At 44.2% G+C, this 17,056-nt stretch overlaps 1 protein-coding gene across 1 annotated transcript; it reads right to left on the bottom strand.

Moving 5' to 3' along the window:
- Positions 1 to 12,469: 12,469 nt before the first annotated feature.
- On the bottom strand, positions 12,470 to 14,429 carry LOC145095743 (uncharacterized). Its single transcript, XM_079033574.1, has 4 exons — positions 14,244 to 14,429; positions 13,511 to 14,135; positions 12,806 to 13,038; positions 12,470 to 12,709 (listed from the first exon to the last, which is right to left on the bottom strand). The coding sequence occupies exons 1-4, from the start codon at positions 14,427 to 14,429 to the stop codon at positions 12,470 to 12,472; spliced, it is 1,284 nt and encodes a 427-aa protein (XP_078889700.1).
- Positions 14,430 to 17,056: the final 2,627 nt, after the last annotated feature.

Raw genomic sequence — 17,056 nt, 5'->3', positions numbered from 1 at the left:
GTGCGAGGAGGGTATTAGGGTATTACACATCCTCTGTTTCTTTAGCAACGAGACTCTTTTTGAACCTTTTTAAGCATCGGACTCATAGTTTCACTCAAATATTCCAATCTTCTCATAATAAAATCGACCCCTCACTTTTAAATCTCTCACACTTTAATTAATTGAACCAATTCTCACCCTAAACTTCTGAAAAGATCAAAAACAAAACCAAATAATAAAAAGGAAAACAATCATTTAACTAGAATTCCTACATTACCCCTAATCAACTAGAAGTTTTTAAACATCACCAAACCAAACAAATAAACACACAAGCAAAAATAAAAATTGCCTTAACAAATCAATCACAAATAAAAGAAAAAGGATAGTCACTCTTCATCCTCATCATCTCCTCCTTTGGTTCCACTGCCACCGGCACCTCCTTGCCTTGCCCTCCAACGTTCATCCCGATTTCGAATGTAAGGGTAGTTGGGAAAGGAATCGTTGCGGGGTATGTTCATATGGCTCATAATGTATTCGTGGGTCATGTGGTTAAGACTCAAACTACGACTTATGTCATCTTGATATGCTCTCAATTCTATATTGTATGGATCCATAGGCAAGCCATCTTCCATGAGAACAACAGGTGGGTCCTCATGAATGTGTAGTCGTAGAGGCCATACCCTTCTACCCGGCTCCTCCGGTGCCATCGCTTCAACTTCATCAGGAATAGCAAATATTCCCCCACCATAATCCTCAATAATGCTAAGCCTCTTATAAAGAAGATGATTAAAAGAGGGTGTTTGCATCACAGTCAAAAAGTTCTCGGCCCCCCTTTCAAAACACCATAAGACCTTGCCAATCTAGTCACAAACATACCTTCACAAATTCACGAGGTTTTCCGATCCTTGAACCCTCCCTCAGCTAGATACTTTGCCAAACAATAAGGGATGTTACAGAAAGTGTTGGGCATGATGATGCACCATGGGTAAAAGACATCGAGACTCGGTACCTTATCAACATCTTTCCTCATGTTGATGGTGTTTGAAACTAACCTATGGATGAAGCGGTGAATTGGTGATCCAATACTTGCCTCTTGTGCAACTGATGGTATGTAAACCCTGTTTTCTAATGTTGTCCACCAATTGGACCCATTCACCCCATTCTGAAACACTTTGTGAAAACTATCCAAAAATTCACCAAAGGCCTCAGTCATGACCACAGATTGATCATACAAACCCATCCTCCAACTTAACTCGGCCATTCTACATTCCCGGTACTCACCACCCACGACAAAAGGTCAACACAATTATATCATAATAATCATCCCCTCCCAGAAATCTGACCGTCGCATAAAAATCTAAGCACAACCCTTTATACACGGGCTCTTGAATTTGGAAAAGTCATCGCCAAGCATCACATGTAATTTGTACCTCGTTATTCACAAACACTTTTTTCAAGTAAGGGTTTATCTTGCTTTCCAACCCCACTTGTTCCAACCACGTCCAATTAACCTCATTTGCTATGTAGATTCTTTCTTCTTCAGGGTCTCCTACTTATTTTTCCATTCTATCAAAGTTTTGTTTGACCAAACTTGAGGAAAATTAAACCAAGGGAATTCCCCTTGTTCTCTTGGCATTTGTTGTCCCCTGTTTCTCCTTATTTTTTTGCATAAAAAAACAACAAAGGAAACCAAACAAACACAAAAATAATTTAAAAATATATTTTCAGCTAAAACTGTGTTTTTTGGGAAATCAACTCATCGAGTTGATTGAGCAACTTGGCGAGTCCGATTAACATGACGAATCTTTTTTCTTTTGATTCCAACAGATTTGTCCAAATTAATTCAAAATCACTTTAGGGGTTTGTTTAGGATAGTAAAACATGTATTAAAGCATAAGAAAAACTAGATTAAACACCCTAATTTCCCCAAAATTAAAACCCTAGAGTTCATGCAAAAGTCAAAAATCGGGTTTTTCACAAAATGCAAACATCAAACACATCAAAATCGAAACTTTAATAGAATTATGTATGAAAAATCTAACATTTCTTGAGAGTTTTTGAGTAGAACCAAGAGAAGTTGAAAAATTGTGTTTGAGAGGAGTCGGCTCGTCGAGTGGAGGCGTGGTGGGTGAAACTGATGAAAGTTTTCATTTTAGGGTTAAAACCCTATTTGACCGAGTTTAAAATCATTTTTTATTTTTGGTAATAAAATTCTACTCGTCGAGTTGGGGACCCCAAACTCGTCGAGTAGACACAGGTCCAGAGTAAAAATGGTGAAAATTCGAAAGAATTCGTCGAGTGCACAATTAGAACTCGGGGAGTTTATGTAACACCGTAAATTTTCAAAATAATTTTTCATTTTCAAATTCACATAATGTATCACATCACAAATCAAAATCCATAATCAATTCTGTTTTCAAAAACAAATCCCAAGATCTCTACATATAAAAACCTCCATCAGTGTGTGTACGTGTCAAGCCGTCGCCTTCCCACGGTCCTCGCTAGTACCTGAGACATCAAACATAACAACTGTAAGCATAAATGCTTAGTGAGTTCCCCAAAATACCACATACTACAAATACGCCACTCGAGGCTAACCCGACCCTCTGGTCAAGATGTCTCAGCGGGACCTTCCAGTCGCGCAGTTTGTCGGACCCTCTGGTCCAGTCATAGCTCATTGGGCCCTCTGGCCCGATCTGAATCGTTGGACCCTCCGGTCCGGTCTATATAGTCATACAGCATACAAATAACACATAGCATACAATCTCATAAATAGCACATAATCTCATACATAGCACATAAGACCCTCTGGCCAACTCATAATACCACTCAAGGTAACGTATAGTGAGAAAACTCACCTCGCGTGTCTCGGTAACTCGTAAAGCTCTCAACCACTAGTGCTCGATCTCCCGAGCTATCGTCCTCCTACAACATAGGTGTATTTTTACTTAATACTACTTGACTCTGGCTGACTAATACCACGAAGTCAAATCAGTCAACACTGGTCAACGGTCAACGGTCAACCCGACTCGCCGAGTCTGGCGTGGACTCGCCGAGTCCCTACAGGAACCTGATTCCCTCTGAATCTCTTCCAACTCACCGAGTCACTCACCCGACTCGGTTACACATTCCCTGGTCCGAAGTCTCTGAACAACCCGCACCAACTCGCCGAGTCTGGGATTGGACTCGGCGAGTGCACTCCATGCACAACCTCAAACGACCTTCTAAGGTCAGATCCACTCTAGTAACTCATAGATCCAGTCCCCTTAAGCTTATTGACCACGTAAAGTCCGAGTCTTGGTGCTCATTAAGCATCAAATAGCTCATTAATGGAGGTTTAGCCTCAAATACATAGATCCCAATCTAAAACCTCCATGGATACACATAAAGCTTGGGCAAGGAGGTGCTCTGGACCTCTATGGGTCTAGATTCAGAGCCATAACTCGTCAAGGGACCATGATAATGCTAGATCTAGCCACAAATGGGTTCAAAAACCCTAAATCTATATGAACATCACAATAACAAAGAAGGATTCGAATGGTACCTCAGATGTGATGTCCTGGACCTTAGCTCTTCAAGAATCCACCCCTCTCTTGCTTCCTCTTGCCTAGATCTTCTCTTCCCTTGCTAGACAATAACACCAAGAATCAACAATGGCTCCTTCCCTCACTTGAATTACTCAAATGCTCTAGGGTTTCACTCTGGGGACTAATGAGCGCAAATGACGGCCATAAGGCCCTTTAAATAGGCCACAAACCCGAGAAATTAGGGTTTCATTAAACGACGTAGACTCGTCGAGTCCACTAAGGCGACTCGCCGAGTCCGAGCATCAATCCGGATGAGAACCCGCGTCTTAACTCGGCGAGTCTGCGCACCAACTCGCCGAGTCCCTTCTCAAAACTCAAAATAAAAAGATTAATTAATATACCTGAAATCTCGGATGTTACAATTCTCCCCCACTAGAATCTGACTTCGCCCTCGAAGTCTCATTCCTGAAATAACTCTGGATGCTGCTCCCGCATCTCCCGCTCCGGTTCCCATGTCAACTCGGATCCCTTCCGATGCTGCCACTGAACCTGTACCAGAGGCACTTCCTTGTTCCTCAGAACCTTGATCTTTCGATCCACAATCGCAACTGGTCTCTCTGCGTAGTTCAGGCTCGCATCCACCTGAATATCCTCCAACGGCACCACTGCCGACTCGTTGGCAATACATTTCCTCAACTGCGAGACATGAAAGGTATCATGGATCTGCCCCAACTCAGTAGGTAGGTCCAACCGGTAGGCTACCCTTCCTACCCTAGCAATTACCCTAAAGGGTCCAATGTACTGAGGTCCCAACTTGCCCCTCTTCCTGAATCGTATCACTCCTTTCCAAGGAGAGACCTTTAGGAGCACAAGATCACCGACCTGAAACTCGAGCTCGGACCGACGCCTGTCCGCATTACTCTTCTGGCAACTCTGCGCGGTCAACAACCTATGCCTGACCTGCTGAATCTGCTCGGACGTCTGGAGTACAATCTCCGTGCTACCCATCACCCGCTGCCCCACCTCTCCCCAGCAAATGGGGGTGCGACACCTCCGCCCATACAACAGCTCAAAGGGTGGCATACCAATGCTCGAATGATGGCTGTTGTTATACGAAAACTCTGCTAAAGGTAGGTAGGTGTCCCAGCTCCCTCCAAAATCCAGAACACATGCTTGGAGCATATCCTCAAGCATTTGAATCGTTCGCTCGCTCTGTCCGTCCGTCTGCGGGTGGTATGCGGTACTGAAATGCAATCTCGTACCCAATTCCTCATGAAACTTCTTCCAAAACCTGGAAGTAAATCCAGAACACATGCTCGGAGCATATCCTCAAGCGTTTGAATCGTTCGCTCGCTCTGTCCGTCCGTCTGCGGGTGGTATGCGGTACTGAAATGCAATCTCGTACCCAATTCCTCATGAAACTTCTTCCAAAACCTGGAAGTAAAACGCACATCCCGGTCTGAAACAATCGACATCGGAACCCCATGCCGCGATACCACCTCTCTCACATATAATTCCGCCAATTTCTCCGCAGAAGAGCTCTCGCTGATGGCTAGAAAATGAGCGCTCTTCATCAATCTATCTACGATCACCCAAATCGCATCAACTCCTCTCGCAGTCCTTGGCAATTTGGTGATAAAATCCATGGTAATCTGTTCCCACTTCCACTCGGGAATCTCCAACGGTTGCAGCTTACCATGCGGACGCTGGTGCTCGGCCTTAACTTGGCGACAAGTTAGGCACCTCTCGACGAACCAAGCAACATCCCTCTTCATACAGGGCCACCAATACTCCTTCTTTAGGTCCAAATACATCTTGGTAGCCCCAGGATGGATCGAGAACTTCGATCGATGTGCCTCTTCCATCAAAATGGTATGTGTCCCGTCCACAAACGGTACCCAAATCCGACCCTGAAATGTCATAAGTCCCCGACCATCGGTAACAAATTCCGATACCTGACCAACCACCCGCTCCCTCTTTTGATTTTCTGATCTCGCAGCCTCAGCCTAAGCCCCTCGGATGGTGTCCAAAATCGGAGTCGTCACCGTCAACCTCAAACAGATGTCTCGCAATGGGGCACTCTCTGCTCTATGACTCAGGGCGTCGGCTACCACATTAGCCTTGCCCGGGTGGTACAGGATCTCGCAATCATAATCCTTTACCACATCCAACCATCTCCTCTGCCGCATATTCAGATTTGGCTGATCCATCAGGTACTTCAAACTCTTGTGGTCCGTGTATATCGTACACCGAACCCCATACAGATAGTGACGCCAGATATTGAGGGCGAACACCACAGCCCCCAACTCCAGATCGTGGGTGGGATATCTCGTCTCATGAGGCTTTAACTGCCTCGATGCATACGCGATCACATGCCTTCTCTGCATCAACACCGCTCCCAACCCCGATATCGATGCATCACAGTACACCACAAAATCCTCCATCCCTTCCGGCAATGCAAGCACGGGAGCTTCGCACAATCTCTGGCGAAGAGTCTCAAATGAGGTCTGCTGCTCCGGACCCCATGAGAAAGTAACACCCTTCTGGGTTAACTTGGTAAGTGGCACAACAATTTTGGAGAAATCCCTGATAAATCTCCGATAGTAGCCTGCCAGCCCCAAGAAACTCCGGATCTCCGCAGGTGACCTCGGCACTTCCCAACTCATCACGGTCTCGATCTTGGCCGGTTCAACCAATATCCCATTCTGGTTAACGAGATGCCCTAAGAACTGGACCTCCCATAACCAAAAATCGCACTTGGAGAATTTGGCGAATAGCCTCTCCGACCTCAGAACCCCGAGGAGCTCCCTCAAATGCTCCTCATGTTTCTCTCTGGTCCTCGAATACACCAGGATATCATCAATGAATACAATGACTGAACGATCCAACATCGGCCTACACACCCTGTTCATGAGATCCATGAATGCCGCTGGTGCATTGGTGAGCCCGAATGGCATCACCACGAACTCGTAATGCCCGTAACAAGTCCTAAACGCCGTCTTCTGGATATCCTCATCCCGAACTCTCATCTGGTGATATCCCGATCTCAAGTCAATCTTGGAGAACCAAGACGCCCCCTGCAACTGATCGAATAGATCGTCGATCCTCGGCAACGGATAACGGTTCTTGACCGTCAACTTGTTCAACTCCCGGTAATCAATGCACATCCGGTGTGAACCATCCTTTTTCTTGACAAAAAGGATCGGTGCTCCCCAGGGAGAGCTACTGGGACGGATGAACCCTTTCCCCCAACAGCTCTTGCAGCTGTGAGGATAACTTCTGCATCTCTGGCGGTGCCAGCCGATATGGCGCCTTAGCGATAGGCGCAGCCCCGGGAATCAAATCGATACGAAACTCCACTTGCCTCTCGGGAGGCACGCCTGGCAACTCCTCGGGGAACACGTCCCGGAACTCACGCACTATCGGCACATCATCCACTGAACTTGGCCTCCCAACGGCCTCTCGTACATCTGTCACATAGGCCACGAATCCCTTGCAGCCCTGCTGCAAACTCCGCCTCGCTCTGGCAGCCGAACAGAATACCGAACCACCACGAGTCCCCTCGCCATAAACTGTCTGCACTCCCCCACTAGGATCTCGGATCGTCACCAACTGACGCTCGCAATCTATGACAGCCCCGAAACGGCTCAACCAATCCATGCCTACTATGACACATACATCCCCCATAGCAATCGGAATCAAATCAATCGGGAACTCCACCCCGAAGATCTCCATCACGCATCCACGTATCACCTCGGTAGCACATACCTCACGCTCATCTGCTATGGAAACCCGCAGAGATCGACTCAACGCCTCTCTCGGAATACTAATGTGCCGACTAAAAGCTAAAGATATGAAAGACCGACTCGCACCCGAGTCGAATAAAACCAATGCAGGTACAGAACTCACAAGAAAAGTACCTACGCACAACATATAGCAATTAAAATAGCATAAACTCAACATAAAATAGATAAAGATTACATACCCGCCACGACATCAGGTGCTGCGCGGACCTCCTCCGCAGTCAGCTGGAAGGCTCTCCCCCTAGCCTTTGGTGCTTCGGCCTTCACTGGCCGGGTCTTGGTAGCTCGAACCACAGGTGCAGATCCCTGCGCTGATCTCTGAAGCTGGGGGCACTCGGCCTTCCGATGTCCGGTCTGGTTGCAATGGAAGCAAACCAAGAACCCCTTCGGACAGTCCCTCGCAAAATGTCCTTCCTTCCCGCATTTGTAGCATACCCCAGTCTTGCACGGCCCGTCATGGCTCTTGCCGCACTTCCTACAAGTGCGGCCCCTCGAACTGCCTGTCCTCGAATCAGCGGGCTTTGCCTGCTTGGCGGCCGGCTGCAACTGTGTCGTTCGCCGATCACCCCTCTACAACTCAGTCTCCTCCATCGCCTGTGTCTCAAGCTCGATCTCCCTCTTCCTGGCATTTTCCTGGAGCTCGGCAAATGTCTGATAAGTCGAGTTCGCCACGAACTCACGGATGTCCCTCCTCAAGATGCTCAGATAACGACTCATGCGAGCTTGCTCAGTGGACACCAACTCCGGGCAAAATAGCGCCCGCTCATGAAACATCCTTGTAACCACTGTCACCGACTCGGTCCCCTGCTTGAGGGTCAGAAACTCCTGAGCTAAATGTTCCCTCTCCACCTGGGGAACATACTCGTCATGAAACATCGCAGTAAACCTCTCCCAGGTCACTGCAGTCAGCTCAGCTGTAGAATAGCTCGCGGTCACGAATTTCCACCAGTCCTTTGCCCCCAAGCGAAGCTGGTTGAGTGCGAATTGCACCCTCAAATGATCCGGACACGAGCACGTATAGAAACACCCCTCCATGTCTGAGATCCACCTCATAGCGGCGATCGGATCCTGTGTACCATTGAACTCCGATGGTTTCGTGTTGCTGAACTCTCGGTACAGCAACGAATCACCACCCTGGGGTCTCGCAGCAGCAACAGCTGCGGTGGCTGCAGCAACAACAGCATCAGTCAAAGCAGCGTAACGCTCATCAAACTTCTCGATCAGTGTGGTCTTAATAGACCCAAACATCTCAGGAATCTCGGCTCTGATGGCAGCGGCCACCTCCTCATGGATGATCCAACGGATCTCTTCATCGCTCACCCCACTGCTCTCGGGGTTATGGCGTGTCCCAACCATGATCAACCTCTGAAATACAACATAAGAAATATCAGGAATACTCTCGAGTATACTCACACTCGATAACTCAAACATCCTCTCTCCTAGTACTCCCAAGGATTCTTACTTGGACTGCGCACCAATCCAGTGTCTTCGATAGTACGGGCCCAATACTATCGTCCACATCGAATCGATATATAACCCAAGTCCTCCTCCTAGGATCCCAAATCGTAAACACTCTACTCTCGCTATGCACTGGCTACTCTCAATAGCCCTCCCCTGAGCTCCTTACTGCTACCTACTCACTCTCTCAAAGTGTCTCCTAGCAGCAGCGATCTCCTAAGCTAAGGCATCACAAATCAGGCCCACTCTAGTCCTAATAGGAATACCTAGCCTCTCTAACATGCACCACATAATATCTCATAACTCATAACATATAATGTAAAGGTATTTTGGGGATTCACCGTTCAGGCGCTGGCTGACCGTACACACCTTCCACTCTGCTCGTTTCCCAAAACCTTTTTTTCTTTTTAGAAAATTTTAGTTTTATTTGAAAATTCCTCAAATCCTCGGTTTGGGTTCAAATACGCCCGAAGGTGCATCCGAATCCCTCAAACCAAGGCTCTGATACCAACTTGTAACACCGTAAATTTTCAAAATAATTTTTCATTTTCAAATTCACATAATGTATCACATCACAAATCAAAATCCATAATCAATTCTGTTTTCAAAAACAAATCCCAAGATCTCTACATATAAAAATCTCCATCAGTGTGTGTGTACGTTTCAAGCCGTCGCCTTCCCACGGTCCTCGCTGGTACCTGAGGCATCAAACATAACAACTGTAAGCATAAATGCTTAGTGAGTTCCCCAAAATACCACATACTACAAATACGCCACTCGAGGCTAACCCGACCCTCTGGTCAAGATGTCTCAGCGAGACCTTCCAGTCCCGCAGCTCGTCGGACCCTCTGGTCCAGTCATAGCTCATTGGGCCCTCTGGCCTGATCTGAATCGTTGGACCCTCCGGTCCGATCTATATAGTCATACAGCATACAAATAACACATAGCATACAATCTCATAAATAGCACATAATCTCATACATAGCACATAAGACCCTCTGGCCAACTCATAATACCACTCAAGGTAACGTATAGTGAGAAGACTCACCTCGTGTGTCTCGGTAACTCGTAAAGCTCTCAACCACTAGTGCTCGATCTCCCGAGCTACCGTCCTCGTACAACACATGTGTATTTTTACTTAATACTACTTGACTCTGGCTGACTAATACCACGAAGTCAAATCAGTCAACACTGGTCAACGGTCAACGGTCAACGGTCAACCCGACTCGCCGAGTCCCTACAGGAACCCGATTCCCTCTGAATCTCTTCCAACTCACCGAGTCACTAACCCGACTCGGTTACACAGTCCCTGGTCCGAAGTCTCTGAACAACCCGCACCAACTCGCCGAGTCTGGGATTGGACTCGGCGAGTGCACTCCATGCACAACCTCAAACGACCTTCTAAGGTCAGATCCACTCTAGTAACTCATAGATCCAGTCCCCTTAAGCTTATTGACCACGTAAAGTCCGAGTCTTGGTGCTCATTAAGCATCAAATAGCTCATTAATGGAGGTTTAGCCTCAAATACATAGATCCCAATCTAAAACCTCCATGGATGCACATAAGGCTTGGGCAAGGAGGTGCTCTGGACCTCTATGGGTCTAGATTCAGAGCCATAACTCGTCAAGGGACCATGATAATGCTAGATCTAGCCACAAATGGGTTCAAAAACCCTAAATCTATATGAACATCACAATAACAAAGAAGGATTCGAATGGTACCTCAGATGTGATGTCCTGGACCTTAGCTCTTCAAGAATCCACCCCTCTCTTGCTTCCTCTTGGCTAGATCTTCTCTTCCCTTGCTAGACAATAACTCCAAGAATCAACAATGGCTCCTTCCCTCACTTGAATCACTCAAATGCTCTAGGGTTTCACTCTGGGGACTAATGAGCGCAAATGATGGCCATAAGGCCCTTTAAATAGGCCACAAACCCGAGAAATTAGGGTTTCATTAAACGACGCAGACTCACCGAGTCCACTAAGGCGACTCGCCGAGTCCGAGCATCAATCCGGATGAGAACCCGCGTCTTAACTCGGCGAGTCTACGCACCAACTCGCCGAGTCCCTTCTCAAAACTCAAAATAAAAATATTAATTAATATACCTGAAATCCCGGATGTTACAGTTTAGGCTCTGATTGAAAAAATTTAAGTTTTCTCACTAAAATTTCACCACACCCTACACTCAAACCTTGATTGTCCTCAAGCAACATTTTAAGAAACTTAGAAGACTTAGAGTGTAAATCCTAGCAAAATACTAAAGGAAATAAAGGAAATAAAAGATGAAAATGAAAAGAAAGAAAAAGGACAGAGAAAGCAAACTCAAATGACGGGTTGCCTCCTGCAAGCGCTTCTTTTTGAGGAGTCTTTAGCTGGACTCCTTCCTGCTCTACGTTATATCGGCTTTCTCTAAATCCAATCCCTCTTCGATCCTCTCTTCACTTGGCATTCCTTCTTCATATCGCTTAACCTTATGTCCATTGTCCTTGAAACTTATCTTATCCTCGTTCATATCACTTAACCCTATGCCCATTGAACTTGAAACTTGTCCCATCCTCATTCCATAGCTCAATCGCCCCATATGGATATACATGCTTGATCTTAAAAGGCCCGAACCAACAAGTGCACAATTTTCCAGGAAAAAGCTTTAGTCTTGAATTGTATAATAAAAATTTCAACCCAACTTTGAATTCCCTATCCTCTTTCAACCTTGCATCATGCCACCTTTTTGTCTTGTCCTTATAGATTAACGAGTTAGTGTAAGACTCGTTTCTCAAATCCTCTAAGGCATTCATTTGCAAGATTCGATTGGCACGCAACTCACTTGGTTCAAAATTGCATGTTTTTAAGGCCCAATAAGATTTATGCTCAAGGTCCACCGGTAAATGAAAGTTCTTACCATAAACTAACCTATAGGTTATAGTTCCAATGGGTTTTTTGAATGCAGTCTGGAATGCCTAAAGTGCATCATCCAATTTATCCGCCCAATCCTTCCAATTGCTACCCACCGATCTTTCCTAGATTCTCTTGAGTGCCCTATTTGTGATCTCGGTTTGCCTATTTGTTTGTAGATGGTATGGTGTTGAAAACCTATGGCTTACACCTATTTTGCAACACCTTTTCTAGTTGATCATTAGCAAAATGGGTTCCCCTATCACTTATTAGCATTTTTGGCACTCCAAATCTAGAAAATAATCTTTTTAGAAATTTTACAACTACCCTTGCATCATTGGTTGGCAACGACTGCGCTTCCGCCCACTTGGACACATAATCTACCGCCACAAGGATGTATTTATTTCCTCTAGATGAAGGGAATGGTCCCATGAAATCTACACCCCACACATCAAACACTTCACACACTTGAATGTTCTTTTGTGGTATCTCATTCCTTGCATAAATATTCCCCGACCTTTAACATGAGTCACACTCTCACACGTAAGTGGCAACATCCTTGAAGATTGTTGGCCAATAAAACCCTGCATCAAACACCTTCTTGTCCGTGTATTGAACCCCATGATGTCCTCCTGCCGGCTCATTGTGGCAATGCTCTAGAATGTCACGAATTTCCTTTCCAGATACACATCTTCTAATGATTCCATTGACATAAATTCTAAAAAGATAACGCTCATCCCAGAAATAATATTTGATTTCTGAAAATAACTTCTTCTCTTGCTAGTGTGTGAGCCCTTTTTGAAGAAAATTTCATGCCAAGAAGTTTGCAATATCAGTATACCATGGTCCTTCCACTGCTATCATCATCATCATCAAATACTCTTCTGGGAAGCTATCTTTAATACCCTTGTTGTCCATCCCATTCCTCTCTGGATTTTCCAGTCTAGAATGATGGTCGGCTGCTACGTTCTTCATCCCCTTCTTGTCCTTGATATCGATATCAAATTCTTGAAGTAAAAGCACCCATCGAATCAATCTAGGCTTCGCATCCTGTTTGGAAAACAAATACTTGATAGCAAAGTGGTTAGAAAAAATAGTTGTTTAGGACAATATAAGGTAAGGATGAAACTTGTCAAAGGCATAAACCATGACCAATAATTCATTTTCAGTAGTGGTGTAATTTTCTTGGGCTGGATTTAAGGTCTTTCCCGCATAGTAAATGGTTTGAAAGTGCTTGTCAACCCTTTGACCAAGCACATATCCTAAAGAATAGTCACTTGCATTGCACATTATCTCAAAAGGTAAGTTCCAATTCGGAGCGATAATGATTGAGGCATTAGTTAATTTTTCTCTCAAAATTTCAAAGGCGTCTAAACAGTCTTTAGAAAAGTTGAAAGGTGCATTTTTCAAAAGTAGTTGAGTCAAAGGTCTAGTTATTTTAGAAAAATCTTTCATAAAATGGGGGCAAAAACCCATGTGACCTAAAAAAACTCCGAACACGCTTCACATTGGTTGGTGGGGGTAATTTAGCAATAGTGTCGATCTTTGCTCGATCCACCTCAATCCCTGCCTTGGACACCTTAGGACCTTAAAAAATGCCCTCTTTCACCATGAAATGACATTTTTCCCAATTTATAACTAAATTGGTCTTTTCACACCTACCAAGCATCAAATCAAGGTTAGTAAGACAATCATTAAAAGAAGAGCCAAATACGGAAAAGTCATCCATAAATACTTCCATCAACTTTTCCACCATGTCGTGGAATATCGCCGTCAGGCAACGTTAAAAGGTCGCTGGCGCATTGCATAACCCAAAAGGCATGCATCGATAGGCAAAGGTTACACACAGACAAGTGAAAGTCGTCTTCTCTTGATCAATTGGGTCAATAGGAATCTGGAAATAACCTGAAAATCCATCTAAGAAACAGTAATAGCAATGGTCAGATAATCGCTCAAGCATTTGATCAATAAAAGGGATAGGGAAGTGGTCTTTGCAAGTGACATCATTTAGCTTACGATAATCGATGCACACTTGCCAACCAGTTACCGTTCGTGTAGGTCTGAGCTTGTTCTTCTCGTTCTTCACGAATTTCATCCCTCCTTTCTTTGGCATGACTTGATCTGGACTAACCCATGGACTATCGAAAATCAAGTATATGATCTCGACATGTAAGAGCTTGACAACTTCTTTCTTGACCACTTTTTGCATGTCTGGGTTCAACCGCCTTTGATGTTGCACTATCGGCTTCACGCCTTCTTCAAGAGTTATCTTGTGTGAGCAGTAAGAAGGGATTATTCCTTTTATATCGGTAATTTTCCACGCGATAGCATTCTTCCTTTTCTTCAAAACTTTAACGAGGTCTTCCTTTTCAGTTGGTGTAAGGTCTGAAGCTATAATTACAGGTTTTTGATCACCTTCTTCTAGGAATGCATATTCCAAATCTTCTGGAAAAGTTTTCAGCTCTAATTTTGTGTTCTAAACACTGAACACATTGAGTAAAGTAACAGAAATTGTGGAGTTGTGGCTAATTTTCCCTTCTGATCGCGTATTTTCATCCCAACTCGCCGAGTTTATCTCATCAACTCGTCGAGTTGAGTTTTCAGAATGTCGATTCAATTCCTCGTATTCGCTTTCCTCAAGTAACCTTTCTATCTCCTTTAGGTCTCTTTGAGCATCAAAGTCATCTTCTAAGGTAAATGTGGATTTACTCGACTTATCTTCTTTCCATTCTTCCAATAGTTCCTCCAAAATGTCTGCTGAGAAGGTCATATCATCACTATACTTTCAACGCTTCATGGATTGATCGACTCCAAATGTAACTTAATCATCCCCTACCTGAAGGGTAAGTTTTGATTCTCTTATGTCCACTATAGCACACACGGTGTTCAAGAAGGTTCTTCCAAGAATTATTGGCACTTGATGATCTTCTTCCATATCTAGCACTATGAAATCCATGGGAAACACACACTTATCGACTTTCACCAATAGATCCTCGCATACCCCCCTTGGAAATGTTACCGTCATGTTTTCTAAATGGATCGCCATTCGAATTGGTCTTGGCTCCAAAAGGTTCAACTTCTTAAAGAATGAGTATGGCATAAGGTTCACATTTTCCCCTGAATTGGCCAATGTAAAACTTGTAGCTAGGTTCCCAAATTGGCATGGCAAAGTCAAACTACCCGGGTCACCCATCTTCTTTGGAAGTTTATTTAATATTGCAGTAGAACAATTCTCATTTAAGATCACCTTAGACCTCCTCCATTTTCTTTCGATTGGTGAGAAGGTCTTTCAAAAATTTGGCATACTTGGGCATTTGTGCAACCGCCTCTATGAAAAGAATGTAAATTTGAAGGGATTTGATGTGCTCCAGGAACTTTTGATAGTCTTCATTCTGTTTATCTTGTCTAGCTCTGCTTGAGAATGCTAATGGAGGTTGATATGGCTTAATCGGAGGGTTATTTTTCTCTTCAAATGAAAATCTTGTCAAGTTTTTCTCTTGAACTCATTGAGTTTCGTCCACTGTTTTCTATTCTGGGTTTTCTTTCTCTTTTTCCTATACCACTTGTGTATCTTCATTCTGGATCAGGGTCAGAGGAGTGACTATTTTTCTTCTCCTAGCAGTCACAATGTTTATGTGTGTGCCTTTCGGGTTTTGCTCGGTGTTGCTAGGAAGTCCGCCCAGTGTTCTTTCGTTGAATTTCCTTGCAAGTTGTCTGAGATGCTTTTCAATATTAAGCATCGAAGCTTGTTGATTCCGAAGTAGAGCTTGTTGATCTTTCATCATAATTTTGTGCTCTTTCATCATGTTTTGTTGCTCCCTTATAGCAGCATCGACTTTATCATGTCTTTTCTTGGAGGCACTCAAAAAATGTGCAAGCATGGCTTTAAAACCTGTCTTATTCTCTTGCACCAACTCTTCCTTTTGATAGAACCCTCTCGCCTTTTACCTATACTTTTCCTCATTTGCCTTCTTATACTCATCTTATGGTATCCCTTCCTTTTTTGGTTTCCTCCAATCGCCATCAAACCTATCGCCACTCGAATAATAAACTTGTGATTTCCGGTTCCCATTCTTGTTAATGTCACAATCTTTAGTAAGGTGGGGCCTGCTACAATTGTCACATCCTACTCGGATGGCGTGGATGGATTGGTCCATCTTTGTCATCCTACGATCCATTCTCTCTAACTTAGCCATCACTGCTGCCATGTCATTAGAAATTGAATTCATCCCCCTCATTTTGAGTCGTGCCTTAGGTTATGATATTCTCTTGAGTGCTTGGAGAGTTCTTCAATCAACTCTTTAATCACTGCTGGTGATTTCTTTGTGAGTGGTCCTTGGGAGTCAAGGAGTTGTCTGGTTGTCACATTCACTTCATCATAGAAAATATAGACTTCTTATTGAATGGTTAGGTCGTTATGAGGTAGTTCCTCAACAAGCCTTTGTATCTTTCCCTTGCCTCATAGAGTGATACGCCTTGTTGTTGTTTGAAGTTTTCAATGGCTTTCTTCAACTTTGTTGTTTTGGATGGTGGGCAACACTGATCGATGAATTATTCGTGCATCTTTTTCCATGTTGTGATGGATCCTGGAGGGAGTGCTTTTAGCCAATCTTTTGCAGCTCCCTTAAATGTAACGGGTAGCATACGAAATATAACAGTATCGCGAGGCACATTAGGGATGTTGAAGTAGTCGGCTATGTTGTTGACCTCTTCGATATGCTTGTATGCGTCTTCGTGATCCTTCCCGTAGAATGGGATGTCCTTTAGCTGGGCGAGTATGTGACCTTTCTACTCAAAGTTCGTAGTTGCTGGAATCGCGGGTTGCACGAGTCCTAGCCCAGTATCGTCACACATCATTCTTTTATATTCGTCCATTGGTATGTCTGCAATGTTGTCCATCTCTTCTTCTGGTCCGGTCTTACTTTCATCTTCAAATTCGGGTGTTTTTGGCTCAAGATCTTCTATCTTTTTGTCAAAACCGCTTGATTCTCCGATTGCCTTGTCCTTCTTTTTGCGAATAATCAATTTCGGATCTTCCACGGGTGGCACTACTGTAGAGCTGGAACTCCTCGTCATAAACTTTCTGAAACAAAACAGAAAAACATGCATAAAACAAACAAAAATGAAGAAAAAAACGAAACTGAAAACATGATCAACTCGTCGAGTTCCGAAGTGTTCTCGACGAGTCCAACGCAAAAACAGAAAAACTAATAACGAAAATTTAAAACATAAAAACTAGTAACTTTATGTGAGATAAATCCCACACAAAGGATCGATAACACTAGCAAATAAAATTAACTTTTAGAACCGTTACCCGACAACGGCGCCAAAAACTTGATGTGTGTAAAGTATACTAGTTTTAATCCTAACGAAGTCAAGTAAAAACAAGCACACGTA

This window comes from Lactuca serriola, chromosome 3 (assembly GCF_051521515.1).
Source record: "Lactuca serriola cultivar US96UC23 chromosome 3, Lser_US96UC23_V15, whole genome shotgun sequence".
Taxonomy (NCBI): domain Eukaryota; kingdom Viridiplantae; phylum Streptophyta; class Magnoliopsida; order Asterales; family Asteraceae; genus Lactuca; species Lactuca serriola.
The sequence above is the reverse complement of the archived record's forward strand: the minus strand, read 5'-3'. Positions and strand labels throughout refer to the sequence as shown.

Coding starts and splice junctions, on each gene's coding strand:
- LOC145095743 (XM_079033574.1), bottom strand. CDS start 14,429: ATGACCTTCTCAGCAGACATTTTGGAGGAACTATTGGAAGAATGGAAA. Junction 14,136..14,243: donor CTGAAAACTCAACTCGACGA/GTTGATGAGATA, acceptor TTCAGTGTTTAG/AACACAAAATTAGAGCTGAA. Junction 12,710..12,805: donor AAAATGAATTATTGGTCATG/GTTTATGCCTTT, acceptor TTTTCCAAACAG/GATGCGAAGCCTAGATTGAT.